Genomic DNA, 19,876 nt, shown 5'->3' on the forward strand with positions numbered 1-19,876 from the left:
GCTGGTAATTAATTTCTTCTCACTGGAGAAAGCCACCCCACCTCAGAAAAACTAGTTGCTAAGGACGGCACAAACCAACAAGGCTTAGGACCACCACCACGAACCTTGTAGAGCTTGTCATAGGCTGGGAGGCCTGGGATGTTTGTGACATGACAGTGTAAGTGTGGCAGGCCCCTGGCAGGGCCTTCCAGCCTGCTTAGCTCCCGGGGCCTGGGGCAAGTGTGCCCAGTTATCCCCCTTCCTTGCATGGGCCTGGCTTAGGAAACTGTGATAGATCTACCACTCTGCTCTGCTCATTTCCTTCAAAACGCATTCCAGTAGGAACATTTTATTTGAAATTAACAAGAACTGTGTAAGAACATCAGAGCTAGTTTCACTGGAGCTTGCAGAAGAGAAGATTAAGGATATTGAGTCCTCAGTGTGAAAGGTGTCTGCTAATACACACTGTTTAATGAACTCAACTTAAAACACTTTCACTGCATTGTCAGTGTTTCTCTTTCATTATTGTTTGTTATAATTATCCCATATTTAGTTTTTTAGAACAAATATAGTGAAACTGTAAACAGGACTTTTACTTCCAAAGGCTTATGTGTCATATTAATCTTTGTCTTTTTATGTGAACCCAGAGGCCTGTGATGTTGACGATTTACCAATATTTCCCTTTTCTGAGGTCAGTATGTTTATATATAAACGCTTCGCAGTATATGGATGCAAAGAAGGTGCTGTAAGAGTACGTGATAAAACTAACACAACTACATGTATTCACGGTTCCTGGACACCGTTGTCAGACCCCTGTCATGGTATGTGTTGCTCTAAATGTGTTCGTTTATTTTAGTGATTTCTAAAAAGTTACTCTAATGCTTTAAACATAAGAAATACATAAGAAAGTCAAGCTTGCAAAAATCTATCATTTGCCTGATAACAAATGTTGGAAATGTGGGGAGACTGAAGGTACATTCTTTCACCTTTGGTGGACATGCCCAAGGATTAAGAACTTCCTGGAGATGATTTATAATGAAATGAAAAAGGTATTTAAATATACCTTTCTGAAGAAACCAGAGGCCTTTCTCCTGGGAATGGTCGGCCAATTGGTGCCAAAGAAGGATAGAATTTTTTTTATGTATGCTACAACAGCAGCAAGAATACTCATCGCAAAGCATTGGAAGAGACAAGATCTACCCACTCGGGAAGAATGGCAGATGAAACTGATGGACTACATGGAACTGGCGGAAATGACTGGCAGAATCCGAGACCAGGGAGAAGAGTCGGTGGAAGAAGACTGGAAAAAATTCAAAGTATATTTACAGAAACATTGCAAAATTAATGAATGTTAGAAGGATGCTGGAATGAAGTTACATGGTTTTAGTAGAAAGGTTATAAAGAACTAAGTAAAAATGGATTGTTAATGGGTCAAAGTGTAGAATTTAAGGCCAAATTGGGTTAAGATAAATTATAGAACAAAAATTGAGAAAGATGGAAAGGATTTGCTGAAATAGCTATGTGAATTAGAATACAAAAAAGGGAGGTGTGAGGAGGTCGATGAAACAAGCAAATGAAAGATAAAGATATGGAAATACTGGATATGTTTTTAAATGTTTTTGTTTTTTAAATGTTTTTGCTTTTATTATTGTTTTGCTGTATTGTGGTTTTTTGTGTTTTACTGTGCTTCTTATTTTTGAAGCATTGTAATTATTGTCTTTTTTCTTTTTTCTGTAACTGTCAAACCTTTAATAAATATCATTTAAAAAAATAAAATAAATAAACATAAGAAATACCAAGCGTCTCTTAATTTGTGGTTGTGATCGTACCCACACTTACTTAGAAATAAACTCTAATGAAATAAGAAGAAGTAGATTGCCGGAAGAAATATCAACAACCTCAGATATGCAGATAACACAACCTTGATGGCAGAAAGTGAGGAGGAATTAAAGAACCTTTTAACGAGGGTGAAAGAGGAGAGCGCAAAATAAGGTTTGAAGCTCAACATCAAAAAAACTAAGATCATGGCCACTGGTCCCATCACTTCCTGGCAAACAGAAGGGGAAGAAATGGAGGCAGTGAGAGATTTTACTTTCTTGGGTTCCATGATCACTGCAGATGGTGACAGCAGTCACGAAATTAAAAGACGCCTGCTTCTTGGGAGAAAAGAAATTACAAACCTAGATAGCATCTTGAAAAGCAGAGACATCACCTTTCTGACAAAGGTCCGTATAGTTAAAGTTATGGTTTTCCCAGTAGTGAAGTGAGAGCTGGACCATAAAGAAGGCTGATCGCCGAAGAATTGATGCTTTTGAATTATGGTGCTCTTGAGAGTCCCATCGACTGCAAGAAGATCAAACCTATCCATTCTTAAGGAAATCAGACCTGAGTGCTCACTGGAAGGACAAATCCTGAAGCTGAGGCTCCAATACTTTGGCCACCTCATGAGAAGAGAAGACTCCCTGGAAAAGACCCTGATGTTGGGAAAGATGGAGGGCACAAGGAGAAGGGGGCGACAGAGGACGAGATGGTTGGACAGTGTCCTCGAAGCTACCAACATGAGTTTGATCAAACTGCGGGAGGCAGTGGAAGACAGGAGTGCCTGGCATGCTCTGGTTCATGGGGTCACAAAGAGTCAGACACAACTAAATGACTAAACAACAATAACAAAGACAGCAGGTGACAGAAATGGTGGCCAACTCATGCCTGGGGCCTGCAGGACCCCTTTTTTGTGGGAAATATTTGTACTCAAGATGGCTTTGTTTGTCATAAGTAATAAACCTTAAGGTTTTCTTCTGCTCTCAACATGCACTACAAACTCTCTCTGCGCACTAGTGCAGCTTATTTACCAGACTCCTAGCAGTTCTATCCAAGTTTTGCCTATTTGCTAAATTGTTCGATATTTTTCTAGGAATTTCTTGTGCAGTTCCTCCAAGTAGTCTTGATGGCTCTCACAATGGGACTGGGACTTATCCTTAAGAAATAGTGATAAAATACCATTGCAATGAGACTTTATTGGTCATTGCAGCACCTTCCATTTCTTGTGATATTGTTGCTAATAACGGTAAAGCACAGAGGAGAGGGGAATTCTCTCTACCCACATGTGGAGGTTGATTTTATTTTCATAACAATTTTATCTGCAGTGATGCTATTAAAAAAGCCTACTGACTTGCTAGGAAGCTGTGTGCTGCTATGTCCAGATCAGTGATAGGATTTTATAAATACATGTGTTGTGTATGTTTCCTACTTCCCTGAGTGCTCCAGTGTTTTGCCAAGTTTGTCTTCCTTTTGAAGGAGAAATCACTGGAGACAGATGTATATTTGAAAATAAGACAAACATTAAAAGAACAAATAGAATAATGCTGGAGGAAAACAGAATATGCACTTATAGCAGGCCACTGGAATTGCTGCCCCTGCCATCATATCTCTCAGCACTCCTGATTCATAAAGATGCTAGCTAGCTAGTTGTCAATGACAATCACATAAGCAGAATTATTTGACTCTTCATGTTTTCCTATTAACTGTTTGATTGCTAGGAATCTGATTTCCCAATAGTGCAAAAGCTAATTTGCGGAAAGATAATGTTGAACCCTCACAGGAGATGGATTTATTTTATCAACCAATAATTTTGCACAACCATTACAAAAGTATTCCTCAAACAGGAAAGCACTCATCTGAAAAGCTGTTCCTCTTCAGAAATGTGCTTAATGCAGTAAAAAATGTATTCAGGGGGCAAAGACAAGCTGCTGGTGGGCCTGGGGAAATGGTGTGGGGTTAAACCTCCACTCTCTCATACACATTGCAATCCTAATCTGAATTGAAGTTTAGTGAGACTGCTTTTCCTGCAGAAAGTGGCTGGTTCTAAGACCACTTAAAAGAAAAGTGTGCTTGTCATAACATGCATTTGACCCTTAGTGGCTGTTCCTTTAGGTGATTATACTAAAGTTGCACAATTATAAATGATGAAAAAATTATAGCAACCCAAAGTCTAAACATTTCTTTTTTTTTATAAGATATTTATTAAAGTTTTCAATTTTATACAAAGAGAAAAATGCAAAAACAAAAATAGAAAAAATGTTAAAAACACTTAAAGATCACAACTTATTTTTCAATAACATATTTCCCTGACCTCCTCATACCTCCCCTTCTTGTTTTCTAGTTCAAATTATTTGTTCAGCAAATCCTTATCTCGTAACATTACCACTAAATAACACCTTGTTTTCTATCCAACTTCTTGAAACTTAAACTTTTACTTTAAACTAATCATTTTTTCATAACCTTTTATACCATTGCAGCTAGAAACCACTTAATTTCAATCCAACATCATTCAACATTCCTTAATATTGCAATATTTCTGTAGATAGTCCTTAAATTTCTTCCAATCTTCTTCTGCCGACTCTTCTCCCTGGTCGCGGATTCTGCCAGTCATTTCTGCCAATCCCATACAGTCAATCAACTTCATCTGCCATTCTTCCAGAGTGGGTAAATCTTGCGTCTTCCAATACTTTGCAATGAGTATTCTTGCTGCTGTTGTAGCATACATAAAAAAAGTTCTATCTTTTTTTAACACCAACTGGACGACCATGCCCAAGAGAAAAGCCTCTGGTTTCTTCTCAAAGGTATATTTAAATACCTTTTTCAATTCATTATAAATCATTTCCCAGAAAGCCTTGATCTTAGGGCACGTCCACCAAAGGTGAAAAAATGTACCTTCATTTTCTTTACATTTCCAACGTTTATTATCGGGCAAATGGTAGATTTTTGCGAGCTTGACTGGGGTCATGTACCACCTGTATATCATTTTCATAATATTATCTCTTAAGGCATTACATGCCGTAAATTTCATCCCAGTGGTCCACAACTGTTCCCAGTCAGCAAACATGATGTTGTGTCCAACATCTTGAGCCCATTTAATCATAGCAGATTTAACCGTCTCATCCTGAGTGTTCCATTTCAACAGCAAGTTATACATCTTTGACAAAATCTTAGTTTTGGGTTCTAACAATTCTGTTTCCAATTTTGATTTTTCCACCTGGAAGCCAATTTTTTTATCCAAATTATAAGCCTCCGTTATCTGAAAATAATGCAACCAATCTTGCACCTTGTTTTTTGGTTTCTCAAAACTCTGCAGTTTCAATCTATCTCCTTCTTGTTCCAAAATCTCCCAATATTTCGGCCATTTGGCCTCCATATCGAGCTTTTTCTGAGCTTTCGCTTCCATTGGCGACAACCACCTTGGGGTTTTATTTTCCAATAAATCCTTATATCTAATCCAAACATTAAACAGAGCTCTCCTGACAATATGATTTTTCCCACCTGAAGAGTATTCTATTTCTTCTCAGTAGAACAACCAGATCTCTGTAGTAAGCCCTTACGTCCAAGATATGTTTAGGTATATCCTTGAAGATCTCCACAAATGAGTCTTCAATTTCCAGTGTTCTTTGGTAGTGCAAATTCAGAATTTTATCTCTTTCTTCTTTTGTTCTTAAAGTGATCAAACAATCTCTTGCTTTATTCTTTCCTTGTCTTTTACCAAGTCTAAATGCACTCACTATCTTGAGTTCTTCATTCCCCAGGTCCTGTTGCCAAAAGTCTGTTAGTTCCTTTGTAAGGAAGTCTACCAGGTTATCTTTCTCACTTTCTGGCACTCCTCTGATTCTTAAATTCCTCTCCTTTCTTTGTAGTTCTATCATAGACAGTGTCAGGTCATGCTCTTCTAGTTTCTTATATACCGGTGGTATCTTCTCTTGAACAACAGTTGCGATTTCCTTAGCTTCCTCTGCTAACTTTCAAGTCGAGGCCGATTCCTCCAGTAATTTTTCGATAGACTGTGTATTAGAATTCACCTTATTTCCCAATTCATTGATACTTGTGATGTTCAAGTCAATTTTTGCTGAGGCCTCAGCTACTTGTTTATTTGTCTCTGCAACCTGTTTGGTTAATTTTTCCAAAGATGCATCAATCTTGCCCAGTGCTTGAGCCAATAGCTCTTCAGATAACATAGTCTTTGATTTTACTTGCGAAGCAGCAGCCCCTACTGTGCCTGCTGTTCCGGATGTTGAAGCCCTTCTCTGATGTGTAGTGTCAGTCTTGTATTGTCTACCAGACCTGGTAATTTTTTCCTGTGTCAGCTCTATCTTTCCTTTGTCATCTGCCACAACACTCTCATGTACAGCCCAAGGTCAATCTCACGCCTGGATAAATTTGTTTTGAAGAGGAATTTTCCACTGTTTGGTTGCTTGGTGGCTTAGTTGTTATTGCAACATAGTCTCCTCTAGGGGGACACAAATCCAACTTCACTTTGCTACTTTTAAAACAAATAGAGTCCTTATAAGTCCCCAATATCCCTTAAAAGCCACAAAATTCAAAGTCCTTAAATGTTACTTTCTTTTCAAATACAGTTTTGGAACACTGTATCTTTTGCAGAGTTAAATCACAGTTCTTGACCCTTAAAGTGGTAACAATTCATCCCACTGTTCGGCTTCCCTATCATAGGCAGTCCATTCCCAGGTTTTAAAGGCAGCAGAAATACCTTTCCTTCCCTCCTTTCTTGCAGGACAAATATTTATCAAGTTTCACCCCTCTGTGCCTGCAAACAGAGGGGGAGATCTCCTTTTTGGTGTTGGATTTAAAGCTTTTAAAAGAAACTTCTTTCAAAGTTACAGCTTTGCAGTCCCTTTGCTTTGATCTATTTGCAATCCGGAAAGGCAGACTTCCTGTTTTTACCTTTCCCATTTCGGCCAAATTCACAGTAATTTTTCTTCCAAATAGTTCATTTAAACCTACTCACAGGTAGTTACTTTGGAATCCAATTGCCCAGAGAAGAAATCAGCGCTCTCCGACCCTGGTCGTGCGGCTTCACTCCGCGGAGATGGTAAACAGCTCTCAGCCCCGCGCCACTCTCCCCCGTTCCGTTCCGAAGCCTTTAAAAAGGCTCCTTCGCGGTGGGGGGGAGTGCAAATGGAGCCCGCCGAGCCTCCGAGTTCACAGGCTTCACCGCCTGTGATTTCTTCGGGTCCCCGCTTCGCCGCAGCGGCAAGACCCAGCTCCGTGAAGCCGATTTCCTCCGGAGCTCAGAGGGAATCCGCCATTAGGTCACTGGCGCTGACCGGAAGTCTAAACATTTCTTTTTAAATGATAATATATATTACTCCAGCTATTGGGTTAGCCAATGGTAAACATAGCCCTTGGACCAAAAAGGGGTTGGCCACTCCTGAGCTAGATTAATGATTTAGGAGAGAATAATTTTTAATAAGTTTCATCAGAAAATACCCCATTCTCAAGAGAGCAGAAATGTAAATATTCTAGTTTTTAAGGAGTTCTGCTTTTTAATTTTACTTTTCACTTTCAGTTATGTGTGCCAATCCAGTAGTTCCGGATGGAATAAAATTAAGTGGATTTAGAGATTCCTACACCTATGGCAGCAGTATTACATTTGAATGTAAAATTGGATACTTCTTAATCGGCAGTTATTTTATTCACTGTGAGGAGAACGGTTCTTGGGTCCCTGAAGTGCCATCCTGCAAAAAGAGTAAGGCTTTGAAAAAAGCACTGGATTAGAATATATTTTTCTCTTTCCACAATAAAAAGCCATTTAAACATAGGGAACTGACATGTTTAAAAAGGAGTAAAGAATGTTGGCCACCAAGGTGTATTTTTGTGTTATATCTCACAAAGTTCAGAGAACCAATTGAGCTTTAATTGCTTAGTATAATAATAGTATAATGGTTCAGAAGAAGGGGCAGCCCAAATTTGAAAACACATTTGTTAGTTTTGTGGTTTTTTAAAAAAAAGATATTTATTGAAATTTCCCCCCAAAAAAATAATCCAGAAAAAAGAAAAAAAATTAAAAACACTCAACATCTACAATCCTTATTTTCAATAACCTATTTCCACGACTTCCCCACACCTCCCCTTCTTGTATTCCATTTCTAATTGTTAGTTCAACAAGTTCTTGTCCCCAATTTTTAACCTTATTATATTTAGTTCATTATTATATTTAATTCATTTTATGTATCCAATTTTACCTTATATACATCAGTCTTTATACGTCAATACTCCTTCTTAAAACCTTTTTCTAAGGTCGACCCAAATTCCCTTTCACGAATTCCCCATTTTTATACTAATAACACAACAAAATAAAAAGAATCAGAATATAATTGTACACCCTTTGGATTCCCAAACCCCACCCCACCCTTTCCCGGTTTCGATCCCCAACCAATGTCCATCAGTCTATCTGCTATCAGCCTGGAGACCTCACGTCCGAGGCTCTTAATTCTCTCTCAGTTCCTCTCTGCCGGTTTTTTTGATAGTCCTTTGTATTAAACACCAAATCTCGGAGAAGCTCTGTCCCAATAATGTCCATATTTCTTCCAGCCAGACCTCCATATTTAAAAGTGGAGCTCAAATCTTGTTTCTTAAAGCTTTTAAATCCAAATGTCCCAAAAGCTCCAGCTTCCACCTTGATCAAATTTGTAGTCCATAGATCTTCAGATCTCCACAAGAGGAGATCTCTCCATTCTTCATTCTTCAATTCAAACCAGATTTTCATCATCCAGTTATTATTTTCCTTTGTATCCATCTTGACAGGCCTCTGGCTCTCCTTTGCCATCTGTTGCTTTATGGCCCCTCCTTCCTGCTCCTCCTGATCAACATATATCTCTTTTTCCACTTCCTCAAATTTCTCAGATTTCTTTTCTTGTTCAGCTGCATAGACTTTTTGAGTCAAGTCCTTATCCAACTCAGTAAGTTTATTTACTGTTCACTTCAAAGTTGTGACACTTGTAGCCAAAACATCACTTTGCTCTTGCAACTTTCCCAAGAGAAAAAAAGCCTTGTCCAGTTCAGCCTGTATTTTTCCACTTGCAGCCATTCTTGTAATGTCCCTGAACCTCCTCTAGAGGGATTCTGGTTATTTAGTATTCCTTCCAGTTCCAACCCAAAAGTCAAGTTAACTTGTTTCAGTTCTTCTTTGTTTCCAACAATTTATAACTATATTGTAACAAATATAACCAGCAAAGACAACAGAAACAAAGTTCTCTATTTTTTTCCAACTTTGACAGCTAGTTTGACAGCTGTCAAAATCTTCTATGTCTCCTCAACAGGCTCTCTCTCGCGGATCACTCCCGGGTCCCGGGGGGGGGGGTGGCACTTCAGCTTTCCAAATTAACTCTTATCCTCCAGCAAGATTGCTTATACTGCCAAATCGTGCAATTAATAACTTTATCCAATAAAAAAGAAGATGTTCTCTCGACCTTAGTTATCTAGTCCTTGCTTCAAGTTGTTTACAAGGCGGGGAGACGGACTTCCTATTTGCGCCTTCCCCGATCGTACCAAATTTAAACAAAAATTTTCCTTTTATAAATCCAAATTCCGTATTACTCACGGGTTGTTACTTTTAGTCCAAATGTTCAAAGGAAGAAGTCAGCGCTCTCCGACCATGGCATGCGGCTTCACTCCGTAGGAGAAGCAGTCGACTTTCCAGTAGTCAGCCTTTTCCAGAGTTCCCAGTTCAGAAAACTCTTTGCTCAGACAGTTCAGTTCAAATTATATAATCTGTTCAATGTCTCACGACACAAGACAAAAATAAACACACTAGCTACATAAAATCTAAGAGATGCTGCTGCATCATGAACTAATCTATAATTCAGTTCTTGTGGTTTTAGAAATAAATCTTGTAAAGACCCAAGTTTAGAGAGATCCACTAGCACTTTACCATGCTAGCTCACCATGGTATGTTATCGCCATATAGCATGTTACCTTCAGCTTGACTGCCGATAACTTGGAAGTACCTTACATTCAGCCAGTGCTGGTGAATCCAACCTTGGCTTTATACCCACCACAGCAGTGTATACACATTCCTTAGAGAAAGGGAGGGTGGATGAATCCCTACTCCTGGCCTAGGACCTACACCTTCCCAAGTGCAATATTTTAAAGAAGTCCATTGAAATCTAGCTTACACAGAGATTTTGTAGCTTCACTCATCACATAGATGTTAGTCATTTGTTTCTGAAAGGGTAACTCTTATCCAGTTTGCCTAATAGCATTTGTTTTACAAGCATGCCCAATGTGTGACTGCACAGAAAACATTTCAAGAACAAAAGTTTAAGAATAATTCAACTTTTCTCCTGTTGTGTTCAAAAGAATAGGGTTTGCATGACTTGCCATGACGTAATTGGTGTTAAACTGTTTTGTGCCTTCTTACAGAGCTCAAAAACAGGGCCGTCTTAAGCATATACAGTGCTGGGGTGCAAAGATCCGCCTGGCGCTCCTAGGTTGCCCAGAGTTGTCAACCTTTTTTAAGTGAGGGACCCCAAAGTTGTTAAGGAAATAGTTGTTTACCTTTAGAACAGTTGTGGGATGCAGGGACTCAAAGCGCCAACCAACGGGGGTGCCAGCACCCCACGCACAGGGCTGTACAAAGGTGACGGGGGTTCCATGCTGGGGACGATGACAAAATGTTGGGTGGCACAGTCACTGGGCTGTCCACCCGCTGCCTCCATATACCCCTGCTGCATGGCGGCTGTTTTGGCTGCGCATGCAGCACCTGGAGCGCCATGAAACGTTGTGGCCACTGCGTGGTGCATCCTGTTGCATGCGCCAAGCTGCGAGTTCCTTTGCTGGCTTTTCCGCTGTCGGCGCATGTTCCCAGTGCCTCCCAATATGGGGTGCCAGTGCAGAATGACGGGGAATGCAAGTGGCAGCAGAGGAAACATCTCCAGACAGGATCCGCATGCTCCTATTCGTCAGGATTTGTTGTTGCCGTCGGCGCATGGCAGATCCCGTCTGGAGATACCGCTTGCATTCCCCATTGTTCTGCACTGGCACCCCACGTTGGGTGGTGCTGGGAGGGTGCACCAACAGTGGAAAAGCCAGCAAAGGAACCTGCAGCTTGGCGCATGCAACAGGATGCACCGCGCCACGCCCACGGTACATGGCGCTCCAGGCGTGGCACTGAAACAGCGGCCATGCAGCTGGGGGAAGAGTTGACAGCTGAGCGGAGCAGAACCTGTCAGAGCGCCGCATGCTCTTCTGCTGCGGGCTGCTCAGTGCAAGTTTGGGGGCAAGCGTTGGAGTCCGGCTGTTGGCGGCTCTTCCCCGGACTCCAACACTTGACCCCAGACTCTTGGTCTGGCACCCCTGAAAGCCTGGCGCCCGGGTGCCATGCACCCCTAGCGCCAATGGTTAGGACAGCCTGTTCAAAAATCCAGGTACCTGACACAATGGCGCCATCTTGAATCTTGTGACAGATTGTATGCTATTAGTCTTGCATTTATATCTTCCAGTTTTATTTTTCTTGTTATAGTTTATCCGGAAAATTGTAGTGCTCCAGTAATGCCCAAAGGGAGTGTATATCCATTGCAATCTGAATACAAAATTGGTGATACCATCACAGTTTACTGCCATCCAAACCATTCTTTTTTTGATGAAACCACAAAGATGACTGTAAAATGCAAAGGCTACAATTAGTGGGATCCTTCTATACAACCATGTTTCTGTATGTATATAAATCCATATATAAATGTTCCTTTTAAAGCCATACTCAAGACAGATATTTCCCATTATCTACAGATAAATCACAGATGGGCAGACACACCCACACCATTATGTGTGGTCTTGACATCTTCTGTAGCTGCTTCATTCTTCTAGCAGTTTTTTGTTTACTTTTTTGTTCATTATTACATTTATACTCCACCTTTCTTCCATAGAGATCAGGGTGGTGTACATAGGTCTATGTCTCCCAATTTTATCTGTACATCAACAGTGGAATGCTGTTCGGGCCAAGAGACAGTAAATGGCCCAAGGTCACCTAGGTAGCTTCATGGCTTACTGTGGATTTGAACCTGGCCCTTGTCTAATCCCCTCCCCCCGCCCCCCCCCCAAGGTATCTTAAGTACAATTTGACAGACTTCTGTCATGTGTATTTATGTGAATGCTTTCACTTGCTTTCCAGAACATTGGCTGCATTGGTCTATTGGACTAAAAATGATATGTTTTAATCCCAATTACAGTTGATATTTTTATTTTAGTGGTATGCTAGCTGCTGTGTGCACCTCATCATATCCTGTCCCTGATTAGAGATTCAGTTCTGGGTTCCTTTGCATGAAAGTTAGTATTGAATGTGGCTTACATGAATGTGGCTGGCCATGGGATTGCCCAACTTCCATATATGAGCTTTCTTCTTGCCAATACCTAGAATTTTAGTCTTTGCAGTAATAATAGGTGCTGTTTCACACAAAACTTAGTTGCTCAGTAACTTCCATATTCCAATTAATGTGATGGAGATAACTGCAATAGCATCAGCATGCAGAAGGCCTGAAATTGAAGTATTCCAAACCACTCAGTTCTTGTACAATGTTTTTAATATAAAAACAAATCATTAGTGAAAAAATCCATTGGAGTGATAGAGCAAAAGCTGCAAAAATTGGAGTGATAGAGCAAAAGCTCCCAGACACTTCTGACAGATGTAAAATAGCACAATATTATACATAATATCAGGAAGTTTTCTTAACTTTTTGTATAGAACATTCTGCATTTTGCAAAATCAAGTTGCACAAGTATGATTCCCCCCCTATTTTTTGTGCAGTTTAGTACTGCCAGTTTAGTACTGCTTTATATTATTTTTAATAGTTTTTTTGTGTTTTAGCTAGAACATCACCAGACACTACTGAACTCTATATCCGTAATGGAAGAATAATCTATGGGGAGAAAGAATACTACAACATTGGAGATGAAGTTACTATTCAATGTGATATTGGCTATATTTTGATCGGATCACCTAAGATTAATTACACCGGTGGGAAGCAATGGTTGCCTAATATTCCAACTTGTGCTCTGAGTAAGCATTATATTTCTGAAAATACTGTTATAAATGCTAAATCTCTGACTGGTGAGAGTCTTGGGGGTGCAAATGCATACCTCTAAGATGGTGGTACCTGCAAAAACATACATGGTTTTATTTACACATGCATACATACTTGTCATCGGTTAACTGGAACTGTGTTAACATTCTGGTCTCTGCCCATGGGTACAGCATCCATCTCATCTCCAAGCTTAGACATATCAGGGTGCTTCTCAAGAAGGATACCGGCCCCTGTCTTGCAGCTTTTGAGCAGGATACAGGAGACAACAATGATATCCATATCTAGCAAGATATAGAGGGACCTCCACCTTAACTTTAAATGGCCAAAGCCTTTTCACAGGTAGCCAAGCTGAACTGTGGTAGTAGCTGAAGGTACAGTCCATGCCTATCCATGTAGACCTGTAGGAAGACATCAGCTACGGTTTGAAGGTGAATGCCTGAATGGTGAAGTTGAGGGGGCACATGGAAAAATCACTGACAAGCACCACTAGGCCAGGGAAGACTGGACCAGCCTCTGGCTTGTCAGCAAGGGCGGGACATCCGGAAGATATCTATACCATGTTTTCTCCCAACAACACAGACATTGACATCCATAAAGTGGCCCTTGGTGTTCACAACCTCTTGAAGAACCATGCTGTAGAAGTACTTTTGGTTGTAGAACTCTGGACTGCAACCCTCTAGAGCAAAATGTGGGTATGGAATGAATCCTGGGCACCGCTAGTCCATGGGAAGTCAAGCTTCCAGAAGTCTTTGAGAATTTTTATTCTGCCTCTTACTTTTATAACATCTTTCAGGTAATATTTGTTTAGTACCTAGTCAGTCTCTATGAAGATCTTGCAAGCTGAATTTACCCACCCCAAATGTGATATTCAGGGGCAAACAACCTTCTCTGAAGGCTATATTGTAAATTGTCAGCACTAGGCACTTCTGAACAGGCACTGCTCTTTGCATCCTAATTTCCTGGTCCTGGATCACAAGGTGTTGTCTCTTTAGTCAGAATGTAGAATTTTGACGTGGTCGTTTGAAACATGACATAGAAACTAGTGTTGTCCCTGTTGTTGGGATACTGCCAGGGAGACAAAGGCCATCATGCTCCCACGTCGACTCCGGACGATCCATCAACCTCCCGTAGAAACGCAGTATCAGTCAATTAGCGACACAAGCCTCAGAAACATCTGTCCACATTCCAAGGACTGGTGCACGCCTGTAATACGTATGGGGTTGCTCATGCGTAAGCTGCCGCCTCTCCAGGCTAAATTGCCTTGTTAAACCTTTCTGACTGGACAGCCCTTCTCTCCATGGCTGCCTCAGTCGCTGGCAGAATCCGTCAGTGGGCGTTTCTTAAACCTCTTCCAACATAAAAGTTGTTTGACGCCCAGTCTCCTCCTACTCTCACTGCGCGGAAGTCTTCTGCGCAGAGAGGGCGTGGGTAGCGGAGGACCTGTGCTCTCCCCGCTGGTGTCCAGTGAAGAGTCCTGGAGTCCTCTCGCCGATTCCCCCCTCTGCCCCCCCTTTATCCCTGGTGTTGCGCTGATTTGCTTCCCCCTCTACTGAGCTGCCTCTCTCCCTGCTGGGCCCTTCTCCAGCATCATCTGAGAGCCTTCTCTTCGCCTCTAGCTCCGATGTCAGTTCCCTGACATCCACCTCCCCCCCAGGACCCCCTCCTGTACAGGCCCGACCTGTAGAACCAACTTCGTCCCTTTCTTCGTCCGACGAGGCGGGGAACCCCCGGAAGGAGCTGTAGCCATCCTTGGAGGATTCGAAACCCGCTTCCCACCCGCTCTGATTCCTGCCCACGGGGTGGGCCTCCCAGTCTGGTTCTTCTTCCTCCGAAACCTCTCCTCCCTCCCCCTCGGAGGCAGAAAACCCCTCAAAATCCTCTTCATCGTCTGTGGTTCCATATTGCTCCTCCCAGAATCTCGCTAGGGGTTTGGGTTTGTCTGGGAACAGGCGGTGGAATTCCTCCACCAGATACCTGTCATCGATTACTTCCGCGGGAACCCACGTGTTTTCCGAACTGGGTTCTCCCTCCCAAGCTACCAAGTACTCCACCTGGCGTCCTCGCCACCTTGAGTCCAGTATTTCCGTGGCCAAGTGGTGGTGTTCCCTTTCTTCTACCTGCGGGTGTGTGGTGACTTCTCCCTCTTGCCCCGGGAATTCCCGCCCCTCCCTGTGCGGTGAGAGTAGGGACCTGTGGAACACCGGGTGTATTTTCATGCTGTCAGGCAACTTCAGCTTAAATGCCATAGGGTTCACCTGCTGTGTTACCTCAAACGGTCCCAGCTGCCTGGGCTGCAACTTCTTGCACCCCCCCTTAAAGGGTAACCCTTGGGTAGACAACCACACCCGGTCCCCCACCTGTATGGTCTCCCCTTCCCTGCGGCGCTTATCTGCCTGCCTCTTGTAAATTTCCTTGGCCTGCTCCAAGTTCATCTTAAGTTGCTGGTGCAGGGCCTCCATTTCTTCCACAAACTGCTCTGCCGCAGGTACGCTCCAACTTTCCTCCCCACTCCCCGGGAAGGCCCTGGGATGACACCCATAATTGGCCATGAACGGGCTCATTCCCGTGGACACGTGTTCAGCGTTATTGTACGCAAATTCAGCCAGCGCTAGTTTCTCTACCCAATCGTTCTGCCTCTCGCTGACGTAGCAGCGTAGGTATTGCTGGAGTATACTGTTCGCTCTTTCTGTTTGCCTGTTGGTCTCCGGGTGTCACGCCGTCGAGAAGCCCACTTCGACCTGCTGCAAGCTCATGAGCTTCCTCCAGAACCGGGAAGTAAATTGTTTCCCGCGGTTGGAGATAACCCTCGAGGGAGCGCCATGCAACCTGAAGATGTGCTCCACAAACAACCGGGCTGTTTCCTCTGCCGGTACCGCATGTGAGCAAGCTATAAAATGGCACATTTTTGTCAGTAGATCGACCACTACCATGACCGCTGTCTTTCCCCGGGACTTGGGCAAATTGGTCATAAAATCGATGGACACCACCTCCCAGGGTTTTCCCGGCGTGGGTAAGGGTTCCAGTAAACCTGCGGGGGCAGCCCGCTCCCCCTTTGCCCTTTGACAGCGGTCGCACCTCCGTACATATTCCTGTACATCCTCACCCTAGGCCACCAGAACTGCCTGGTGACAAGCATCATGGTTTTGTGCTGTCCAAAGTGCCCAGCTGTGGGGTTGTCGTGGAGTTGTTTGAGTACCTTTCCCCTCAGGGTCTCCCCCGGTACATACAGCGCCCCCTTATAGTACAGCACCCCTTCCTTCTCCTCAAACCCTCCTTGGGTTTCTCTTCCGTCTCGGAGTTCCCGGATTTTAGTTTGTGCGAACACGTCGTTTCTAGTAAGCCCGGCCAGTTCTCGTGTCCCCACCAAGGTTCCCCCACACACCCATCGGTCCTCGGGGATCACGTGTCGTATCTCCGGAGGCCCATCTCCTTCCATGTACTCCGGCTTTCGGGAGAGAGCATCTGCTCTTACGTTTTCCTCTCCTGGCACGTATCGGATTTCGAAGGAAAACTTGGAGAACTCCTGTGCCCATCGAATCTGTCTCTGGTTGAGTACTCGTGCGGTCCTCCAGTACTCCAAGTTCTTGTGATCTGTGCAAACCTGGATCTTGTGTTGCGCCCCTATTAGTAGATGGCGCCATCGACGAAAGGCCGCATAGATCGCAAGCAGTTCACGGTCATACACAGTATAGTTTTGCTCCGACTTGCTCAGCTTTCTCGAGAAAAAGGCACATGGTTTCCATTCCTGCTTGCTCCTCCCTGGCTGCAAAAGGACCGCCCCAATGGCTCTTTCGGACGCGTCGGTCTCTAGCCTCATGGGTTTCTCCAGATCTACGTGCAGGAGCTGTTCTTCCAATGCGAACGCCTTCTTCAGTCTTTCAAAGGATTGCTGGGCCCCCTCTGTCCAGACGAACTTCCTTTTGCTACTGAGACAATCTGTGATGGGCGCTGTCAAGTGGGCGAAGTTCTTGATGAACTTCCTGTAGAAGTTTGCTGAACCCTAGGAACCTCTGCACGTCCTTCCGGGTTTTGGGGGCCTTCCACTCCAGCACTGCCTGCACCTTGCTTGGGTCCATCACTAGGCCTTTGTCTGACAACTTGTACCCCAGAAACTCAACTTCCCTGGCGTGAAACTGACATTTTTCCAGCTTGACCCACAACTGGTGCTTCTGCAGTCATTTTAGCACTTCCCTGACGTCTCTGACATGTTGCTCCTCATTGTCCGAATAGATTAAGACGTCGTCCAAGAAGGCTACGCAGTTCTTGTACAGCAGAGACCCCAACACGTGGTGCATGAAAGCTTGAAAAAAGGCAGAGCCCGACTGTAATCCAAAAGGCATAACTAGGTACTCAAAGGCCCCTAGGGGTGTGAACATTGTGGTCTTCCATTCATCCCCCTCCCTCATCCTAATCAAATTGTATGCTCCCCTGAGGTCCAGCTTGGTAAAAAATTTCCCCTTCCTCACCCGCGTTAAAATGTTGTCAATCCTGAGCATTCGGAAGGTCACGGGTTCCGACACCAAATTGACGGCCCTATAGTCCACAACGAGCCTGGATTTATTAGTGTTCTTTTTGTCCACAAAGAACACCGGACTACCTCCCACTGCTTTTGATTCTCTTATGAAGCCTCTTTTCAGGTTCTTGTCAATAAATTCCCGCAACTCCTTCATCTCCCTGTCCGACATGGCATACAGTTTACACACCGGCAGCTGCGCCCCCGGGAGCAAGTTGATATGGCAGTCAAAGGGCCTATGGGGGGGTAGTCTATCTGCCTCCTTCTTGCTGAAGACCTCCTGCAGGTCAGCATATTGTGGTGGCACCTCCCCTTTCCGCTCCACAGCTATCCCAGCCACCCCGGCCACGGTCATCCTTGGGGTTTCCCCCCCTAGACAGTGTTCCAAGCAGTAAGCGGACCCAAAGGTGACTGTCCTCTGATGCCATGCCACCACTGGATCATGTTGTGCTAGCCAGCTCATCCCTAATATTATTGGGGGCCCTGCCAGTGAGGCGACGTGAAAGGCGATGGTCTCTGAGTGCCTGGAAACGCTCATTCTCATTGGTGGGGTCTGGTGTGTCACTTCCCCTCCCAGAAGCTCCCTGCCATCAATGGTGGTTACTTGCAAGGGGAAATCCAAGGGCAGCAGGAGGAGTTGGTGCTCTAGTGCAAAGTCCTTGCTGAAGAAATTGCAGGAACTGCCTGAATCCAGCATCCCTTTCACCTTGACTGGGTGCCCATTTGGGAGTTCTAGCACCACTTCTATGGCTATAGCCGCCCTGGGGGGGTCTGGTTGGGGCACTTCTACTGGTTGCTGGCCTGGCTGCTGTGCCCGCTGAGTGGCAGCCAAGCGTTCGCGTTTCCCTGCTCCTGCCCCTTTTCCACCTCCTCCTCACCCCCTGCAGCTCCCACCATTCCTTGCCAGGTCTTTCTTTGAGGGCAGACCCTGGAAAATGTCCTGGCCACTGGCAGAGGAAACACTTCTTGGTGGTTTTCCAATCCTTTCCCTCCTTCTTGCGACCTTCGCTGGAATTTGAAACCTCCCGCGCGCGCCCCATCTATTTCCATTGGCTCCGCCGGCGGGGAAGGCTGCCTTGGTATTTCAGGAATGCGGTAGTCATGGCAACGTTGCTCTCTCCCTTCCCGCCTCTCCTGGGCCCGCGCTTCCTGCCTTACGCCAATCGCAAGCACAGCCTTGGTCAGCTGATCCATCGACTGTGGGCGGGGTGCGCGGGAAAGCTCATCCTTCACCGTTGGGGACAACCCCTCCTCGAACAACATTTGTATGGGTTCAGAGTCCAGTTCCCACCCAAGCCGGTGAACTAACATGGCAAAGCGTGACCAGTAGTCTCTAACTGACTGGTTCCCCTGTTTACAGTTCATCAGTTCCCGCCGAGTCACACTTTGTTGTACATCACTGGAGAACATTGCATCCATTGCCTGGAAGAATTTCCTCAGGTCCTTCAAGGTGGCATTCTGCGTCGCCATTAGGGGCCTGATCCATTCTCTGGCCCCATCCTGCAGATGTCCTACAATATAGGCAACCCTCGCCCCATCGTCTGCAAAACCATTGTGCTGCAGTTCCAACGCGTACTCTATTTCCGTTCAGAACGCACTATAGTCCTGGGGCTTCCCTCCAAATTTGTGTACCAATCCCGCTACCTTCCTTGCTATGGGGGTGGGTCTGACCTGTGCATCTTGAATCCGCCTTTTGTCCAGCCGCGCTGTCAGAAGCGCCACATGCTGTTCCAAATCTCGGTTCCTCTCCACCAGATTTTGCATTCCAGCTGCTCCCTCCGCGGCGCCCACTTCTCCGGTTTTGCTCATGATGCTGCCTGCCTGCTGCTGTGCACAAGCAACTTCAGGGACTGACGGATTGCTGTAATATGTATGGGGTTGCTCGTGCCGTAAGCTGCCACCTCTCCAGGCTAAATTGCCTTGTTAAACCTTTCTGACTGGACAGCCCTTCTCTCCATGGCTGCCTCAGTCACTGGCAGAATCCGTCAGTGGGCGAAACCTCTTCCAACATAAAAGTTGTTTGAAGCCCAGTCTCCTCCTACTCTCACTGCGCGGAAGTCTTCTGCGCAGAGAGGGCGTGGGTAGCGGAGGACCTGTGCTCTCTCTGCTGGTGTCCAGTGAAGAGTCCTGGAGCCCTCTCGCCGATTCCCCCCTCTGCCCCCTTTATCCCTGGTGTTGCGCTGATTTGCTTCCCCCTCTACTGAGCTGCCTCTCTCCCTGCTGGGGCCTTCTCCAGCATCATCTGAGAGCCTTCTCTCAGATGATGGATATGCATGGATATTTAGTTTAAATGAAAATTTAATATCCAGTTGTATGTGGAATTGGGTCTTGTTAGTGGCTGAATTGTCCACTCACAAACCCCAAGACCCAATAAAATTATCAGAAATGGTATTTACAGACTAAAACACATTCAGAGTGGAAACGGTTGAGGTGCAACTATTTACAGATATTTGAAGAAATGCTTTATACTTCACAGCACACCTTCATGAAGGCTCTTTTAAGAAAATGGAACTGGGCATTT

At 44.5% G+C, this 19,876-nt stretch overlaps 1 protein-coding gene across 1 annotated transcript in view; it reads left to right on the plus strand.

Annotated features, from left to right (window-relative positions):
- Positions 1–19,876, plus strand: part of LOC114599341 (zona pellucida sperm-binding protein 3 receptor-like) — a 35,039-nt gene that overhangs the window by 1,986 nt on the left and 13,177 nt on the right. The window contains exons 2-3 of the mRNA XM_028734437.2: positions 627–800; positions 12,626–12,817. Coding sequence (XP_028590270.2) covers positions 677–800; positions 12,626–12,817 — 316 coding nt within the window. The 5' untranslated portion in view covers positions 627–676. The remainder of the gene's footprint in view (positions 1–626; positions 801–12,625; positions 12,818–19,876) is intronic.

Source organism: Podarcis muralis, chromosome 5, assembly GCF_964188315.1.
Source record: "Podarcis muralis chromosome 5, rPodMur119.hap1.1, whole genome shotgun sequence".
Classification (NCBI taxonomy): Eukaryota; Metazoa; Chordata; class Lepidosauria; order Squamata; family Lacertidae; genus Podarcis; species Podarcis muralis.